Source organism: Fistularia commersonii, chromosome 20 (assembly GCF_037954325.1).
Source record: "Fistularia commersonii isolate RoL2024-O1a breed Wild chromosome 20, RoL_Fcom_v1.0, whole genome shotgun sequence".
NCBI classification, from domain to species: Eukaryota; Metazoa; Chordata; class Actinopteri; order Syngnathiformes; family Fistulariidae; genus Fistularia; species Fistularia commersonii.
In genome coordinates, this window is record NC_141303.1 from 2717202 (window position 1) to 2733889 (window position 16688).

General features: G+C 42.4%; 1 protein-coding gene across 3 annotated transcripts; it reads left to right on the plus strand.

Annotated features, from left to right (window-relative positions):
• Positions 1-4147: 4147 nt before the first annotated feature.
• On the plus strand, positions 4148-14038 carry LOC147222580 (uncharacterized). 3 transcript variants are annotated; one of them, XM_086167509.1, is made up of 7 exons: positions 4148-4409; positions 8434-8646; positions 9577-9703; positions 13004-13105; positions 13210-13241; positions 13339-13365; positions 13619-14037. In XM_086167509.1, the coding sequence occupies exons 1-7, from the start codon at positions 4253-4255 to the stop codon at positions 13891-13893; spliced, it is 933 nt and encodes a 310-aa protein (XP_086023635.1). In that variant the 5' UTR covers positions 4148-4252; the 3' UTR covers positions 13894-14037. The 3 variants fall into 3 exon arrangements, with proteins under 3 accessions (XP_086023635.1, XP_086023634.1, XP_086023636.1); XM_086167508.1 differs by lacking the exon at positions 4148-4409 and adding an exon at positions 7194-7556 and having other exon boundaries at positions 13619-14038; XM_086167510.1 differs by lacking the exon at positions 4148-4409 and adding an exon at positions 7196-7541 and having other exon boundaries at positions 13619-14038.
• The last annotated feature ends 2650 nt before the right edge of the window (positions 14039-16688 follow it).

The following is a 16688-nucleotide window of genomic DNA, read 5'->3' on the forward strand; positions in this document are numbered from 1 at the left end:
AACCTCGTGACGTCACTACCCGGACAGCATTGGGATGTAAACAACAATGGCGGCATATGAATAAAAGTTTTTTTTACTATTTTTATACAAACTAAGATATGTTGGTAGATTTTTCTAATCATTTTTATTTAGCTGGTGCAAATGGACCAATAATATCCTCCTAACCACGGTGAACCCTTTTAAAAACCCTAACTCTTCAAAGCATTGAAGTCAAACTCTGGCCTGCGGGCCAAATTTGGCCCGCAGTGTAATTATTTTTGTCCCGCCTGTATTAAAGCCTACAGCTCATGTACCGCTAACACTTCGCTGGTGTTTTGACGCAAAAATCACTTCAGGACCCATAAACTCCCTCTCCTCTGTTGACAGTAGTCACAGCGGCCTTATGCTAATACCGGCATCGTGCTAACCCTGGCGAAAAGAAAGGCACAAAACAGGAAATAAATATCAATATTGGCCCGCGACTTTGGCCCGGTATTGAACTTTGGCCCGCTGTGTATTTGAGTTTGACGCCCCCGCTTTAAAATGTGAGCCTGGGAGATTCGCCGTGGCAACATGGTGGCGTTAGCCTCCATTAGTTCCGACGAGGAAGAGATGCGGTCCCGGACCTCGGGTTGAAGCTCCCACCAGAGTGCGATCAGATTTCCCGTCTCTTGATTCTAGCCGGGCTCTACCAGGCGGGTCAGATCTGGAATCCGTCTTCCGAATCCACCGTCCGTCTCCCAGACGTGCACCCGCACGATTTGGCCTCTAGAGGGCAGAATTCCAATTTTCTACAACACCACCTCCACGCCGGCTCTCCTTCATCTTTCCAACTTCTGAGGAGATGCAGGAACCCCCTGCCGGTGAAGCAGATGAGGGGATTCGCCACGGGTCGTCCTCCCAGGTGCCGGCCGGCCGTGACAGATCTAGATTCTGCGCTCTTGTTAACGTGATGTCGTTTCAGAGCTTTTTTCACAGATACAGTTGCAACCGCCGCGGGGCCGACACTCTGGCCCGGGCCGGGTTTGCTTTTTCCCGTGAGGGATCAGAACTCCCGTCGACTTTTCCAACCACGTTCTGTTGCTTTCAGGATCCCACAAAAACACACACACATTAGATTTCAAAGAGACCAAAATGAATTGGCTCAGAATCAAAACCTGTGGAAATCATCAGCAACAAACAGGATGCAAGATGCATCATTTTTAATTCGGTATATTTATCTAAACTAACTTTAAATACATTTCCAACAAGAAGAAACTGATTGTCATCATTTTATGGCGAGATCGTTTATTTCAGTCCAGTCATTTCTAGGGTGGATTTTTCTCTGGGTTTGCAACGCCTCTTCCTGTCACATGGGTTAATTTCACCCAGCTTGTGGTCTGAAAGGACACGGCCCGGTCGTGTTCACTGTTAACCTCCATGATAAATCCCCCACGCTCTTTATTTTTGCTCGGTTTCTTTGATAGAAAAATTGTATTTTGTCATATTTGGCTCATCGCGTCTGAAAGCGGAAAAAGAAACACAATTTTTAAAGAGACAAAGAAAGAGCCTGACACATAACTGTAATTTGAGTTTGATTTATTCGCCTTCATCTCCCTTTTGTGTTGAGGCTGTCACAATCCCAAACCCCGTTTCTTCAGCTTCGTGATGTTTATCGTCGTCGTTTTTCACTTTGGCGTAAAGAAGAAAAACTCCTGAGAGCGAACCGGCTCACAAGGCCGTTCTTTGTCGGAAAGGGGGAAGAAAAAAAAAAAAAAGGGTCGTCGGTGATCTCCGTGCATCGCGCACAGGAAACACGTTCACACTCAAACCAAAACGTCCGCTTACCCGCAAGACTCTGCGGTCGGAGTCGGCGCCTGCTGTCAGCGCGTCTCCTGATATATTTGGCAAAACGTGGGGTTCCCGAGAAAGGTGTCGATTTGGACGTAGAGAATTACAACACGTCATCTTCCACTGAAGAGTATTCATACATTTATAATCCTGTTATGCAATTTCAGAATGCGAGATGGATTATTGATATTCTATCATGTGCCCAAAATGTGAGAAATTAAGGAAATGGAAAGGAAAACTTATATGCATATAAGTGAATACAAAGTAAGTTGTGTGCTTAAATTCCCTCACAGTCGTGATAATTCTGATATCATTTCTTAGTATTGCATTAAACGGCGGTTGTGTTATTTTGCAGAGATTGTCGGCGCAAGCATGGAGCTCAAATGTCTCGTGTGTTTCGAATTCCGGAGAGGCGAGAAAAGCAGGAAGTGCAGAATGGGCTTTGTGAGAAAGTAATAATCAAGTTTATGGAGGATTCCCCAAAAACACTTGTTGGTTTTAAACCGTCCTCCCAGAGCTTCCCCTCCGCCCGCCGCCTTATCTTCCACCAACGTGTCACGTAAACAAACCCTTTTCGCCGCATGTGATCAAAACAGGAAGTCCCCCGTTTCCTCCTCCACCCCCCCGGCCCAGTAAACGGCGGTGTGTCGGTCTCTCCACAGGGGGTCAGTAGCGAGAGTGCGAGCGCGAGCGCTTCAGGGTCAGACATCCTGTGACCTTTGCGGCTCCTGCAGGCGAAGATCAGGCCAAGCGTGAACCTCCGTCCCGTTCGGACGTCTAATCACGTCTGTTCCGCTTTTTAAATCAGTATAAAAAGATGACGGTGACTGGAGTGGAAAATTCAGACACTCTTTGAGAGACGGGGCGAGGAATTCAGTCGCTGGACGTCTGTTTTCCGAACGCGATTTCTCATTTTAAAGATGCAGAAAACACAATCCCTGCTTTTAATTCCGTTTAGGTTTTTGGATGTCGATGCAGACGTGACGCTCCGCGGTTCGTCCAAAAATGACGAGAAAGAAAGGGGACCGTTCGTCTCTCACTGGGATGAGAACCAGACGGGCGGTAAACACCTAAAAACTAATCCTTACTCCCTAACAGTGGCAGCTTCATGATGGGACGTCATTTTCCAGATCATTATTACACACTTATTACATATTAATAACACGTTAATAACCTACAATAAGACCGACGCTCGAGTTCGGTCCAATCCGGCGCCCGAGAGGCGGACAGATCAGCAGAGGGAAGCATCTGCTCGGGAGAATATCCATCCGGCGATTGCAAAATCGACAGAAAGCCAGCTTACGGCGGGGCGGGGGGGACCCCGACCCAATCTCCTAACTGGCTTTTCATCTGTTCCTGTTGTCTTTCTCCGACGCTCCGATTACTCTGGTCAGCTTATTGTTCTCTCGATGACTGTAATTAATCAAGTTTTGCCTCCTAATCTCTGGAGCTCATCACCCCCCCCCCCCCGCCCTCCGTGCCCACCGGATGGCGTCCTGAGGTAAGCTCCTCGGGGCGCAGGGGTGGGAGTTCGGTAGGGCGGAAGGTGAAAACGGGTTTCTGTGAATTTCTTCTCATTGAAAAGCGTCCGGATTTGCTTGGAGTCTTCGCCGTCGCCCGCCTGTGGGGGAAATAGGACTTGATTAAAAAAAAAAAACAACAACAAAACACTGCAAATACACAGACGTGTCTTTGAATGCAGCATGTTGTTGATGCTGCTTAAAAAAACATGATCTCATCCACCATATATTTATATTTATGCTGCATTTATACATTCTCTATACATTTTTATTTACTACCCACAACATGTTCACCCGCTATAACCATTCTATATCCCTGCACAAGCTTTTCTTTAATTTAGTCTTTTATTTCTTTAATTTATACTTTTTTTTTTCTTTTAATATTTTTATATTTTTCTTTCTCTATTTTTATTTTTTGTACTCCAGTGTTGAATTCCTCAGGGGATTTTTAAACCGCCTGAAACGTTGGCATACATGAAAAAATAATTTCCTTTTTTTAATATGATGATGTCAGCAATTGTACATTAAAATAAATGATAAAAAATAAAGTTAACTTGTAGATAACCAAGTAAAATGGGACTATTTTCATAATAGCAATTTTAAGAAATACGTTCAAGTGAACTTAATGTGACTTCTGATTAATTGTCAGTTGCATTATTGTAGAACAGTCTTGTTTTTCTGTCACACACATTTGATGACACATCACACACACACACACACACACACACACACAGACAAACCCATAGTCTTGTCATCCTCTGGCTGAAGGCCTCAAATGGGCTTACCAGGTTCTTAATCTGTTCTCTGAGTGACATCAACCCCCCGGAGGAGGCGGCGTCCGTCCCGTACTTTAGGGAAGGTGAATTATTTCCGAGCCTTCGAGAGACCGGGGACGGCAGAACCCGGGAGCCGCTTGGAAGACCATGGCAGCCGACGGGGACGCCAACATGTCGGAGCCGGTGGAGCCGAGCCTGGGGATGATGGAGGAGGAGGTCGACCACGGCTCGCTCCGCACACCATCGCTGAAGGACAGCTACCATAGCGACGCTCTGCTGCCGCCGGACTCCGACATCATGACAGGTAGACGGGACCCGGGCCACGTAAAGCTAACGATTAAATCTCAGTGTAGTATTTTTGAAAATATCTCCATGTTATGATGATTTTTTTTAATCCTTGTATCTGGAGTTCCAGTCTTTTTATTATTATTATTATTATTATTATTATTATTATTATTATTATTATTATTGTTATTTATTATTATTATTATTGTTATTATCATTATTATTATTATTATTATTATTATTGTTATCATTATTACATTTAAGGAGCCAGTTACGTGACTTGGTATGCATCAAAATATAATAATTTAATATATTTAAATAAAATGATAAGTTAGATAAACTATCTGTGCAATGTTAAATTTAATTAAGATGAGCTTTAATGAATTTATGTGTGTGTTTATATTGTTGTAGGCTTAAATGATAAAAAGTATAGGTGTCTAATTTAGCTTTTCACATAAATAATGCTTTTACAAAAGGTCAAGGTGTAAACGGTGCGTCGTCTTCATTGAAGAAATGAGAATATTCAGCGAATTTAACTGGAAGGAGGGATTTGTAGCAAAAGCCTCGACTTAATCCCGGGTTTGAAGTGAAAAGCTGAACGCGGCCCCCACAAAATGTCTCGCTTTGCTTTCCTCTTCCTCGCGCCCCAGGATTTTCACCGTAAGGCCGTCGTGCACACCTCTGGGTGCACGTGGCTCGGAGCAGACGGATGCCGCGCTTCTGTTCAGGAAAACCCAAACACTCCACACGCCTTGTGTGTCTTGAAATTACCAACATGCATAATAAGCAAATGAAGTGTGTGTGTGTGTGTGTGTGTGTGTTTCCGAAAAGCATCGTTTGTGTGCGTTTGCATGAAAGGACTGCAGGGAGGGTTGCTCCTGCTTTGTGGAGGCCGAGTTAGTGCAGAGATTGCTTGCTAATTCCCTTTTACAGTCCTGGGATTATGTGCTATTCTAATCCCAATCCCATATGTGTGGAGGTAGCACGTGGGGAAAAACAGGAAATCAGAGCCCCGCGAGGCATTACGACTCTTCATGAGAGCCAGATTATGGCGTGAATGATTAGATTGGAAGTCCTCATCCCGGACGGGGGGGGGGGACGGACAATCCCGGCCGCGACCCGAGAGAAAAGGTTTCCTGAACGCAGCTCGGTTCATCCGTTACCGTCGGACGAAACTCTGTCCTGTCACGCTTCCCTCGGGAACTGATTGAATCATTGATTTTAACCAGGACGTGTGTCAACAACCTTCACTGACGTCTTGAACTCGAGGGATAACCAGTAAATGTGTGAGTGGTGTATGGAAATGTGACGAAGATTATAAAAAAATTCCATTTTTTTTTCCCCCCTGGAAAACCGTGGAAAAAGTTGAATACATTTAAATAGCACATTTTTCATCTACATACATTGAAAAATGTGTGTTTATATCTAATGGATCCTTCTTATTTGTTCTTTCTTTGCATTTTTTTTTTTCATCTCAATTTATCTTCATTTTTTTTGCCAATTTCACAGTCGCCAATTGCATTTTTTCCTGCCGTGAGCTAATTTATTATTCATCAAAGGGTTTTGTTTTCAACTTTAAGAATTTTCAGTACTTTTACATCATCATTCATATATTTGTAAATATATTTATTTCAAATTTTTGAAGAAATAGTCCTATGTGTATTACCAGGTATGGCCACTAGGGGGAGCCATTGAGCACTTGAACCAATGCAAACTTCACGTGGATAAAATTATATTTCTGGAATTTTGTGATTTCTTCACTCACGCTTTTACTTTTATTTTTGATTCATGTATACATTTTTTTTTTTTTTTTATTTTACTGTCATTGACTCCAAATGCTGTTGGAGAAAAGAGAATTTCGATCTTTTCTTTTTGTCGAATGGCAAATGACTCCAATTCGAATGATCGGCGATGGATTTGAGGGCGAGGCTGCGTCGTGACGAATGGGAGCAGGGTCCCTGTGACAATAGTGTTGAATTTTTTTTTGATTGTGCTTAAATTTGCAAGAAATGAGTCATTTAATTTGGCTTGAATGCCTGTGAGAAAAGGTTTTTTTGTCAAGTTTTGAATGAATTCACCGTCAAGACCAGGACAGGGTCGTCAATTCAATCACATTAACCGAATCGTTATTCATTTCGCGGCTTTTCCTTGTCGAACTAAAACTTGCATTAGCGACGTTTCAGCGCCGAAACCCTCATCAGGCAAATGGTTGCGTGAATACAAGGATCCATCTTTAAGCCCCGAACACACACACACACACACACACACACACACACACACACACACACACACACACACACACAAATGTGTAACGGCTGTGTTTCCTCCAAGTGCAAATAAATCCAACTTGCCGCTTCCTTGAGCCGATATCGACGGATCAGTTGCTTTTAAATAATTGTGACTAACAGTAAAACAAAAGCAAGGTGGTTGTGTTTGCAACTTAACAGCATGCCGCGTGTGTTTTTACGCAATCTAGGGACTGGAAATGATTCACTAACACTTAACCGCCGATCAATAATTTGCTATTGATTTGCTATTGGGGAGCGTGCCTGTGCAGCAGGGTGGCTTTACTTGTGCTGATTTCTCTCAGTTTCCATTACTCACTGGGATATGGGGCTTATGCATGGGGGCGGGGCGAAGAGGCTCAGTCTGAGGGATTATCATTGTACTCTGTGTGCACATTGAAGGGGGGGGGGGGCATAAACACACATGCGTGCACATGCATGTGCATACACACACACACACACAAACAATTTAGGCTGATTTGGATTGCTGGTGAGTTATTAAGCCCCAGAGCAGGGGGCTTTAAGTGTTGACAGCCGCATCCCTGAATCCCAGTGTGTGTCAGGCGACCGCTGAGGAAAAGCAAAGGGATCAAAACATCGGCGCGCGTCGCCCCGGATGATGCAGGACCGGACGAGCGTGTGTGTGTGTGTGTGTGTGTGACAGCGGAGGAGATGAGATCTTAGCAGACTGAGCACGACGGATCACCATCAGATGGACGGGGAGGCGGCCAGAGGAGGGAAGAAAAGTGAGAGGGTGTGTTCCAGGGAGGAGAGGAAGAGGAGGAAGACATGTGGGGTGGCAGAAGAAGGCCCAGCAGGCCAGCGGGGACAACGCCACTCCTCGGCCGTGTCCAGCGTCTCCCACGGTATCGCAATTACCGGTGTGTGTGTGAGTGTGTGTGTGTGTGTGTGTGAGGTGGAGAGGGTTGCAGTTCGGTTGTGTCACCTTTGTTTACCGGCTGCTGTGTGACGACGGCGCAGATGATCTGCTCTGGCCAGCTGTGCTCTGACCTCATTAGCTTCACTTCCACAACACACGCAGGAAGGTGGTTGTGTTTTTTAAAGAGCTTACACCTTTCTTTGGAATTTAAAACAAAAGAAAAGAAAAGATTTAACTTCATTTGTGCTGTTTCTTCCTGCCGCTGTTATAGGTCGCATCAGGTTTTAACTGTATTTCAATCTCTTGGATATTGTTTATATTGCTTTTCCCTTTTTTTTAACGCTGAATTTAGTTTAGTCAGTTTTTTGACAAATTTCCAGATTATTTTTTTTTTTGTTAAAATTGCATTAAAGTTTTTGTATTTACAGATATTTGGACAACCTGAGCGATACAGGCAGGGCAAACAGTTGATGGAAAAGCAGAATAAATTTGTTTATTGTCACGTACTGGTGTCCAAAGACTGTCACAAACACTCGCCTTTAGTAATGGAGATATTTATCAAATTAAACACATTAAACAAATCCTAAATAAAAAAGCTGATGGAGACTAAAAATAATTGGAAAATCATTAAATATAGAAAAAAAAAAAAAATTATTTCAGCTGCAAATATCTACAGGGTTAATAGGAAAAAAAGAACCTAGAATAATAGAAATGGAAAGGAAGAATGTTTCCACTAATGATTAAAAATCGCATTTTGACAAGTCCAGTTTATTTTTAAAAGCCTTGAAATGCACTTTGAGGGAGGAATGTGAGCAGAACCAGGCGCTGGTCCGATGCGGGGCAGCGGTTGCGTAACGGATGACGTCTGTCGTCCCCAGATGATCGCAGCTCGGCGGCCAGCGGCCTGGACGTGGCTGACCGGCTGACCTACCTGGAGCAGAGGATGCAGATGCAGGAGGACGAAATCCAGCTGTTGAAAATGGCTCTCGCCGACGTTCTGAAGAGGCTCAACATCTCCGAGGAGCACCAGGCGGCGGCGGCGGCTGCGGCGGCGGTTGCCGCGACGGGGAGGAGACCGCCGGTGGCCAAAGGTGAGCGAAGGCTGGTGTTGTTTTTTGCGTTTCCGCTGCCGTCACAGTCGGCCTGTCGGTTTGTTCAAGTGATGCCCGCGTCGATTGTTGACCCGGATTACTAACCGGAGAAAGGCATTGATTTTTCCACGGGGGCCTGTTTTCATCACCTTCCTGTCCTGGTGATGCCGAAGAACTGCGGGTCTTCAGATTCAGAAGGGGAGAAACCCCAAATTTAAAAACATGTTTAAATATGAATTCTTTTTTTAAAAGACATGAAAAAGCCATAATTATACTGTATGATAATTAACATAAATAGACACATTTAGTTCCCGCTTTGGGCCCCAAAAAAATCAAATTATATCTATTTATCCTCTTTTTCATGCATTGTCACGTTGACTTCCCGTGGTTTGCCAATATATACATTTATAAAAATTATAATCTATTTGTGCCTCATACAATTTTTCTGTATATTATTCTGTGATTTTGATAAACTCATTCCCAGGTTGGTCAAATAGATTAAATGAACACAGTGAAAAAACATCCCATTTGATTCATTTTTCTATTTATTTATATTTACGTTTTCATCGTCATATCCACCTTATGTGGTTTCCCAGGCTATAAATGCAATAAAAGTATCATCTCCATTTTTGTAAATAGTGCTACATACAATTCCACTGCATGTTTGTTATTCGCAGATAAATTCAGAGAAATAATGTCAATAATTACATTTCTTTACTTTGAAAAATTGGTTTAATTTCCAACTATTTTGACTAACAGTCCAGGCATGTATGATATTAAGAGAGAGAGAGAGAGAGAGAGAGAGAGTGGATGCTCTCAAACAAATATAATGGCACGCAAATTTATCCTGTTTGTTATGCATGTGTGTGTGTGTGTGTGTGTGTGTGTGTGTGTGTGTGTGTGTGTGTGTGTGTGTGTGTTTTCTCACAGCCAGGCCAGTGTCCCTGGCTCTGCCCTCCAGAGCCAGCATGGTGACCTCCAGCAACCCCCTGAAGAAGAGCTCTACAGCGCCCTCTAGTGGCGCTGCCAGGAACTACAGCCCAACTCCACCCTTGAGGTATTCAATATCCCTAACAATTATATGCTGTGTTGATTTCACCGGTTGATGAGGAGAAACACCCTGTTTTATTTCATTCTCCTTCCTTTTGATTGATTTCACCATTCGCTGCTCTCTGGAAAATCAATCCCTTCTTCTATTGCCTCCATCAGACTCCATGAAACGCAACCCAGTGAGCGCCTCAATATTAATACGGGAACGCCGCTTTGATTCGGTGTCGCGGTCGTGCAGCAATTGGCAACTTTCGTCTTCGTGTCCGTGGAACACCTTGCAAGGTTGCCAAATGATTATCCCGGGGTCCTTTATTTCAAAGCCGCAAAGCGGAAAAATGTTTCCCGCTCATCACTTCCTCTCAATTACCTTTCAAATGATGCTGCCATTAGATACCATTAGTCACAGGACATCATAGTTTTCCCTCTTTATCCCCATAATAGGCTGCTTCTATATCCGGGCTCGGCTGATCTAAGATGCAGAGCGCACAGGCTGAATTTGGGCTTCATTAAGTTGTCGTCTCAGATTGGAGATCATCGGCGTCAACATTAGGGGGCAATTTAATATTTCTCCCCGGTATCATTTGTACCACCTGTCTCTCCGATTATTAACCACCTCTTCTATCCTGGTGTCGGCGGAAGCAAGACACAAAAACCAAAACGTTGGTTTTTCCTTCATCTTGAATCCGAGTTGTTCGTTTCATTTCCCTGGAGGGGTGGGTCAATCTTTCTATCAGATCGGAAGATCAGAAAATAATGCGGCGGGTTTAAGTTTGGGCGCAGTTGTTAGCGCTTCCACCTTGCAACAAGAAGGTCCCTGATTGGATGTGGAGTCTCCATGTTCTGATCGCGTCTTAGCGGGTTTCCTCTGGTTCCCCAGTTTCCTCCCAAAGTCCAAAAACATGCAGGTGGTTCACTGGAGACCCAAACATGCAAGAGAGTGCAAACGGTTGTTTGTCTATATATGATGTGTGAAAGGGGGGAATGTTTGTATGTCTCTTTATAACATCTGGTTGAATGCCTATATGACATGTGAATAAGAGGGTAAATGAATGAGTTGAATATATCGCGTGTAAATGAACCAGTGAATGTTGTGTGTTTCAATAAATGTGAGGGTGAATGGTTATTTGGCTGTTCGATGTGTAAATGAATGGGTGAATGTTGTATGTCTCTATCTATCATGTGAATGAGTGATTGGTTGAATGTCTATATGATGTGTGAATGAAAGAGTGAATGTTTGTGTGTGTTTAAATGACACGTGAATGAGAGGGTGAATGGTTGCATGTCTCTATATGAGGTGTAAATGAATGAGTGAATGGCTGTTTGTATCTATATGATGTGTGAATGAGAGGATGCATGTTTGTATGTCTTTATGACACGTGAATGAGTCAAATGTCACTATATGGCATGTGAATGAATGAGTGAATGGTTAAATAGCTATATGAGGTTCGAATGAGTGAGTGAATGGTTGGATGTCTCTCTATGTTGTGTAAATGAGATGGTGAATGTTGTGTGTTTCAATAAATGAGAAAGTGAATGTTGCATGTCTATATAATGTGTGAATGAAAGGGTGAATGTTTGTTTGTATTTATATGACATGTGAATGAGTGAATGGTTTTGCGTCTGGAGAGTCATCCAGGTCACGGTAAATTCTTGTCAGAACTGAAGAAGCCTCTCGGATGAAGGGGTGAAACGCCTTCAAGTCAAGAAAAATCAAGATCGGTTGCCACAAGAAGAAGATTTTTACATGTGAATAGCTGCATATCACTATATGGTATGTGAATGAATGAGTTAATACCTGTATGTCTATATGATATGCAAATGAGAGAGTGAATGTTTGCATCTATATGATGTGTAAACCAGGTGGGTGAATGGTTGTATGTCTTCATATGAGCAACAGGGTGAATTTTTGCGTGCCTCTATATGTCAGATGAATGAATGAGTGAAAGAGTTTAATACATAATTGTGTGGCAGAAAACAATTTGCACATGAAAAAAGAAGGAGTTGCTCAAGTGAGATGCAGCTCGACTGTGAGCGCTCGGTTGAAATGGATGTGCGGCTTCAGAGGAACGCGGGGCGTGCCTGGAAAGTCTAATCCTGGTTTCACTCCAGAAAACGGAGCCGTTAAATCCAACGTTATTTGCATTTGATTGTTATTTCTGGCGAAGACGTGGCGCTGCAGACAGCGCTGCTCCTCAGGAGAGCACAGAGAGAAGGTCGCAGATGTTCTGAAGGAGGGAAATGAGTCATTTGCTACTTTAAACCTACAGTCATGAGCCAGTTTGAGATGATCATGTGTTAAAATAAAGGGTGGGAGGATGGATGCAAAGATGCATGGATAGATAGATGGAAAACATGCCTATATTAGAGTTAGCATAACCTAAAATAAACCAGCACAGGTATATATATTTCAGAATGAGCTGTGTGTGTATACATATATATATATATATATATATATATATATATATATATATATATATATATATATATATATATATACATATACGCTGCTCAAAAAATAAAGGGAACACTTAAATAATACATCCTAGATCTGAATGAATAGAAATATTCTTATTACATACTTTGTTCTTTACATCATTGAATGTGCTGACAACAAAATCACACCAAAATGATCAATGGAAATCAAATGTATGAACCCATGGAGATCTGGATTTGAAGCAGAAAAACATATTACAGGCTGATGCAATTTTGATTTAATGTCCTTAAAACAAGTCAAAATGAATCAGTGTTGCTTCCCAAGTGGACACTTTGATTTCACATAAGTGTGATTGACTTGGAGTTACATTGTGTTGTTTAAGTGTTCCCTTTATTTTTTTGAGCAGTACACACACATACATATGTATGTATATATATGTATAAATATATGTACATGCATAGATATATGTACATATATTTCTATACAAGAAACATTTATCGGCATGAAACACCGAAAGAATGGGATGTATTTCATACATATGATAATAGATATATATTTACATCCCACTTTCCATCCAAGTGCTATACAAGTGCTCAGATGCAAATCATAAAAAAGACTCATATTCAATTCATTTGTACAATTCTGTGTACAGAATGAGATATATATATATATATATATACATTACATTTAAATCTAATGAGTGGAAAATGGATGACAATTTTGAAATATACATATTAAGATACGTATATATTAATTGTAATGATGCGTTCAAGGACCCGAGATGGGATGCTGTCATGTGTCTCAGCAGGAGGAAACGCTGTTATTTACAGAAAGAGTCACATGTCTCCTCTTGTTTCCGTTCCGTGTGCGCAGCGTGGTGAAAAGTCCACCGGGCAGCTCGAAGGACAGTCCTTGTAAGACTTCCAAAGCGCGTCCGTCGTCCTCGGCCTCGTCCTGCAAGACCGTCCACGAAGGGTGAGCATCTGTCCCTGAAAGCACCATTTCCATGCGCAAACATGAGCACGCTTAAAATATGATTTTGTGTGTTTCTTATTTCTCCTCTTGTTTTCTGGTAACAGAAGCAAGTCCAAGGAGGGTGCAGTGAATTTAGGTGAGATCTCTTCTTCCCAACGCTTGTGTTTATTACTCCGTTCACCCGTTTAAAAGACCGGCTTGACGACAACAGTTTGTTTGTTACGTTCCTGCAGGGACCAGGAGGGTGACACACTGCAAAGGTAGGATTTACACCTGACCATAAATCTAATTAACGTCCTGCTTTTTACCCTCGAGCCGCTGTTTTCTTTATTCCACACAGAAAGGGAGGAAATAGAATTTGATTTTTTTTTCATCATCTTCTTTCATTTGCCACATCTCACCATGACCTCCCTTCTCTTCCTTTTCATTTTTTTTGCCCCTCCGCCTCACCTCTGACGCGATCACTTCCATCTCTGCCTCGTCCTCCTCACCTCATTTCACCACTTCACTTAGTGACTATGCAGATCTATCTGAGCCCCCTAACAAGAAAGACTGGGTCTTCTGAGACGGCGAAATCGACCAAAACCGTGCCTGCCAGCAGCAGGCCGGTTGTCGCCCCCGACAAGCCGCAGGTGAAGGGCGGCGCCAAGGCGGAGGCCAGGAAAAGAAACCCATCCTTCAGTTTAAACCTCCAGAAAACCAGCAACAGCCAGAACACTCAACAGGAAAATTCCAGTTACAAAAGCCCCCTCAAATCCCCGAGCCAGTACTTTCAGATTTGCTACTGAGGCGGCGGGAAATCTCCTCGACGAGTCCACGTCAGATCGAACCGGAACGAAAATCAGCTCTTTGTCACGCTGTTGAGTTTTTAAGGAAGGGCCGCAACGTAGAAATAATATGACGTCTCGCTCGTCGTTAGATCAGCTTTTCGTTACGTTTTCATTAGAGTTTTCAGCCAAACAAAAGCAACGGCTTCATCCGGCGCAGGCGTTTCATTTCCAAATCTAGTTTTTAAGTCACTGCTTTGCATTTTTTGAGCACGGTTTCTCACATTAGCAGCCGTCTCTGCATTCCATAGCTTAAATGTTTTCTTTACCTTTTCTCTTCGTCACAATCTTTAGTCTGTCTGTGAGGTTAGTCTCTCTGGGAGTCTTGATGTGTCTCGCCTGCTGTTTTTATTGTCGGTGTTCAGTTTTAGTGATAGCTGAGACTCGCTGCATGTCAAAAAGCTTTGCTACGAAAATAATGGATAAATAAAACTCGGCCGCTGTCACATAATAAACTACTGTGTTACGATCAGTGAGGTGGTGAGTGTTTCTTGCATCGTCCGCTTTTTGAAAACAAAGTGAATTCAGCCTAAAAATGAGAGCGGAGATTTATTTGGAAACGCTGACTGAAACAGTTTGATGAGCTGGAAAACGTTCAGAATCATGCACAATGACTGTTTTACTTGGATAAACATTGGAATGGAAATGTGCGGAAAAACAGAGCGCCGCTTGGCATAACTGTTCCACTGTTGCTGCGAGCGAAACTCCACGGGATGAACTTTTCAGGAATAGAGCTCATCCAGAAACTCTCAGCTTGAATCCTAAAGAAAGAGACGCTGGTTAAACACCCCTTTAGTGGATGCGGATTTGATTAGATTAATCGGGCAGTTGCTGCACGTCAAAGGTCAGCGTCAGTCATGTTTTTTTCCACATTAGTACCACAAACTTGTCAGACGTGGCGGGAAACCTGAACATGATGCCTGAGTCATAATAAAAATGAATAAATAAAATAGAAACCAAAAAAAAATCGTATGATAACAAAACAAATACAACAATTTCTATGTAAAAATGTATTATTATTATCGTTTCCATTTATTGCAGTCTATCAAAATTAGGGCGCCCTCTAGTGGTGAGAAGGGGGAACTACAAATTGTTCCTCCAAGGAACTCCTGGGATTTCAATCAGGAAAGTAGATTTATTTTGTGCCGAGGTTAAATGCTTCTGAAAAGAAATTATTATAACTATATCAATCTTGATTTTCTTTAATTTTTCCCATTACTGTCTTTCCCTCTCTTTTCTTTTATTTAACACTATTAGTGGTAATATAATGTATTATTTTTGTCATGTGTTTTTATCAGACCACAACCAGCAGTTTCTGAAAAAAGAATCTTTTGGTTATTTACCCCTTTTCTATCCTAGACCAGGGAAGCTTCCATTTAGCAGATTAATTTAACGTTGGTGTTCTTTGGGTTGATACAGAAACAAATGGATTTCTGGAAATAACTTAAAATCGCTTCATGTCTCCCCTCCTTTCCACTGATTATAGTCTCGACTACATTAAAATAGATCGTCACAAAGACAAAACTTTACGCGACACAATTAGGAACATGGGTTTAAAATTGAACATAGGTCATTTTAAAACAGTCATCTGGGTTTGTAAAACATCAAATCCTTTGTTAAATCTCAGACAGACACTGAAACCTGAGGAGAGATTAAATCATCCGAAATCCTGCCCGGAGGAGAGAGCACAGCCTGATCAGATATAAAGCTCCACGCTGCATTTGTATGGAGCTCCGTAAACAGATGGGGGGCAGAAAATAGTCCGAAAACACACATTCATTAGGCAGCTGGTGAACATTTTGTACAGCATCGGTTTCGACCAACGTACACCGGTGGATCCCAGCCGCAGGTGCAGCGGTGGCCGCGCAATCGCTGAACATGCTGTTGTTTACAGATATGGAACAACATGGTGACCCTTTCAAGGAATTAACTTTATATATATACATATATATATATATATATGCATATATAGTCACACAAAAAGAGCTTGAGGTAGCAAAGATGAAGATGTTGAGGTTCTCTTTGGGCAGCAGATGTTTCTGAGAGAAGGTCAGAGAAGCAAGACTATGATGGGTGGGTGATGAACAGAGGAGGGATAGTGAACGTATCGGTGGAAGGATGCTAGGGTTGGAACTGCCAGGCTGGAGGTTCTAGAGGGGGACCAAAGAGAAGATTTTTGGATGAAGTGAAAGAGGACAAGAAGTTAGTTGGGGTGAGGACAGAGGATACAGAGAACAGGGTTAAGAGAAGTGGCCACTGATGTTGCTGCCCGGGACAGTAGAAAGGCTACACTCCTCTAGCAAGAAGTACTTCTCGGGAATCAGAATCATTGATCCCCAGGGGGATAGTGCTCGTCGTTTCACCGGCTCCTACTCACAGATAAGAAATATATAGGATAAATATATAAGAAAAAAAATCAATATTAAAAGAATGTTTTTTAAAAGTATATGTGCAAGTGTCTGGGTTATTGCACTATTGGTATCGGGTTTCAGAAGGAAATTATTGCACATGGTTAGTGAAAAGCTTAATGGAAACAAATGAAACTTTCAAGGTGTTATAAAAATATAATATTTGAAAACATTTTCTTTTGTGGCATTCAGGATTATGTATAGGGAGTTTTTTCTTTAAAAAAATCAAAATAAAAAGGTAATCTGGGTAATCTGCAAGTGCAGTACCGACACTGACCGCCAGGTGCCGCTAACGTGCCAGCGGACCGCGCCGGGCTCGGAACACATCGGCAGCCCGCTCAGCCCGCA

Coding starts and splice junctions, on each gene's coding strand:
- LOC147222580 (XM_086167508.1), top strand. CDS start 7,388: ATGGACGGGGAGGCGGCCAGAGGAGGGAAGAAAAGTGAGAGGGTGTGT. Junction 13,242..13,338: donor GGAGGGTGCAGTGAATTTAG/GTGAGATCTCTT, acceptor ACGTTCCTGCAG/GGACCAGGAGGGTGACACAC. Junction 13,366..13,618: donor GAGGGTGACACACTGCAAAG/GTAGGATTTACA, acceptor CACTTCACTTAG/TGACTATGCAGATCTATCTG.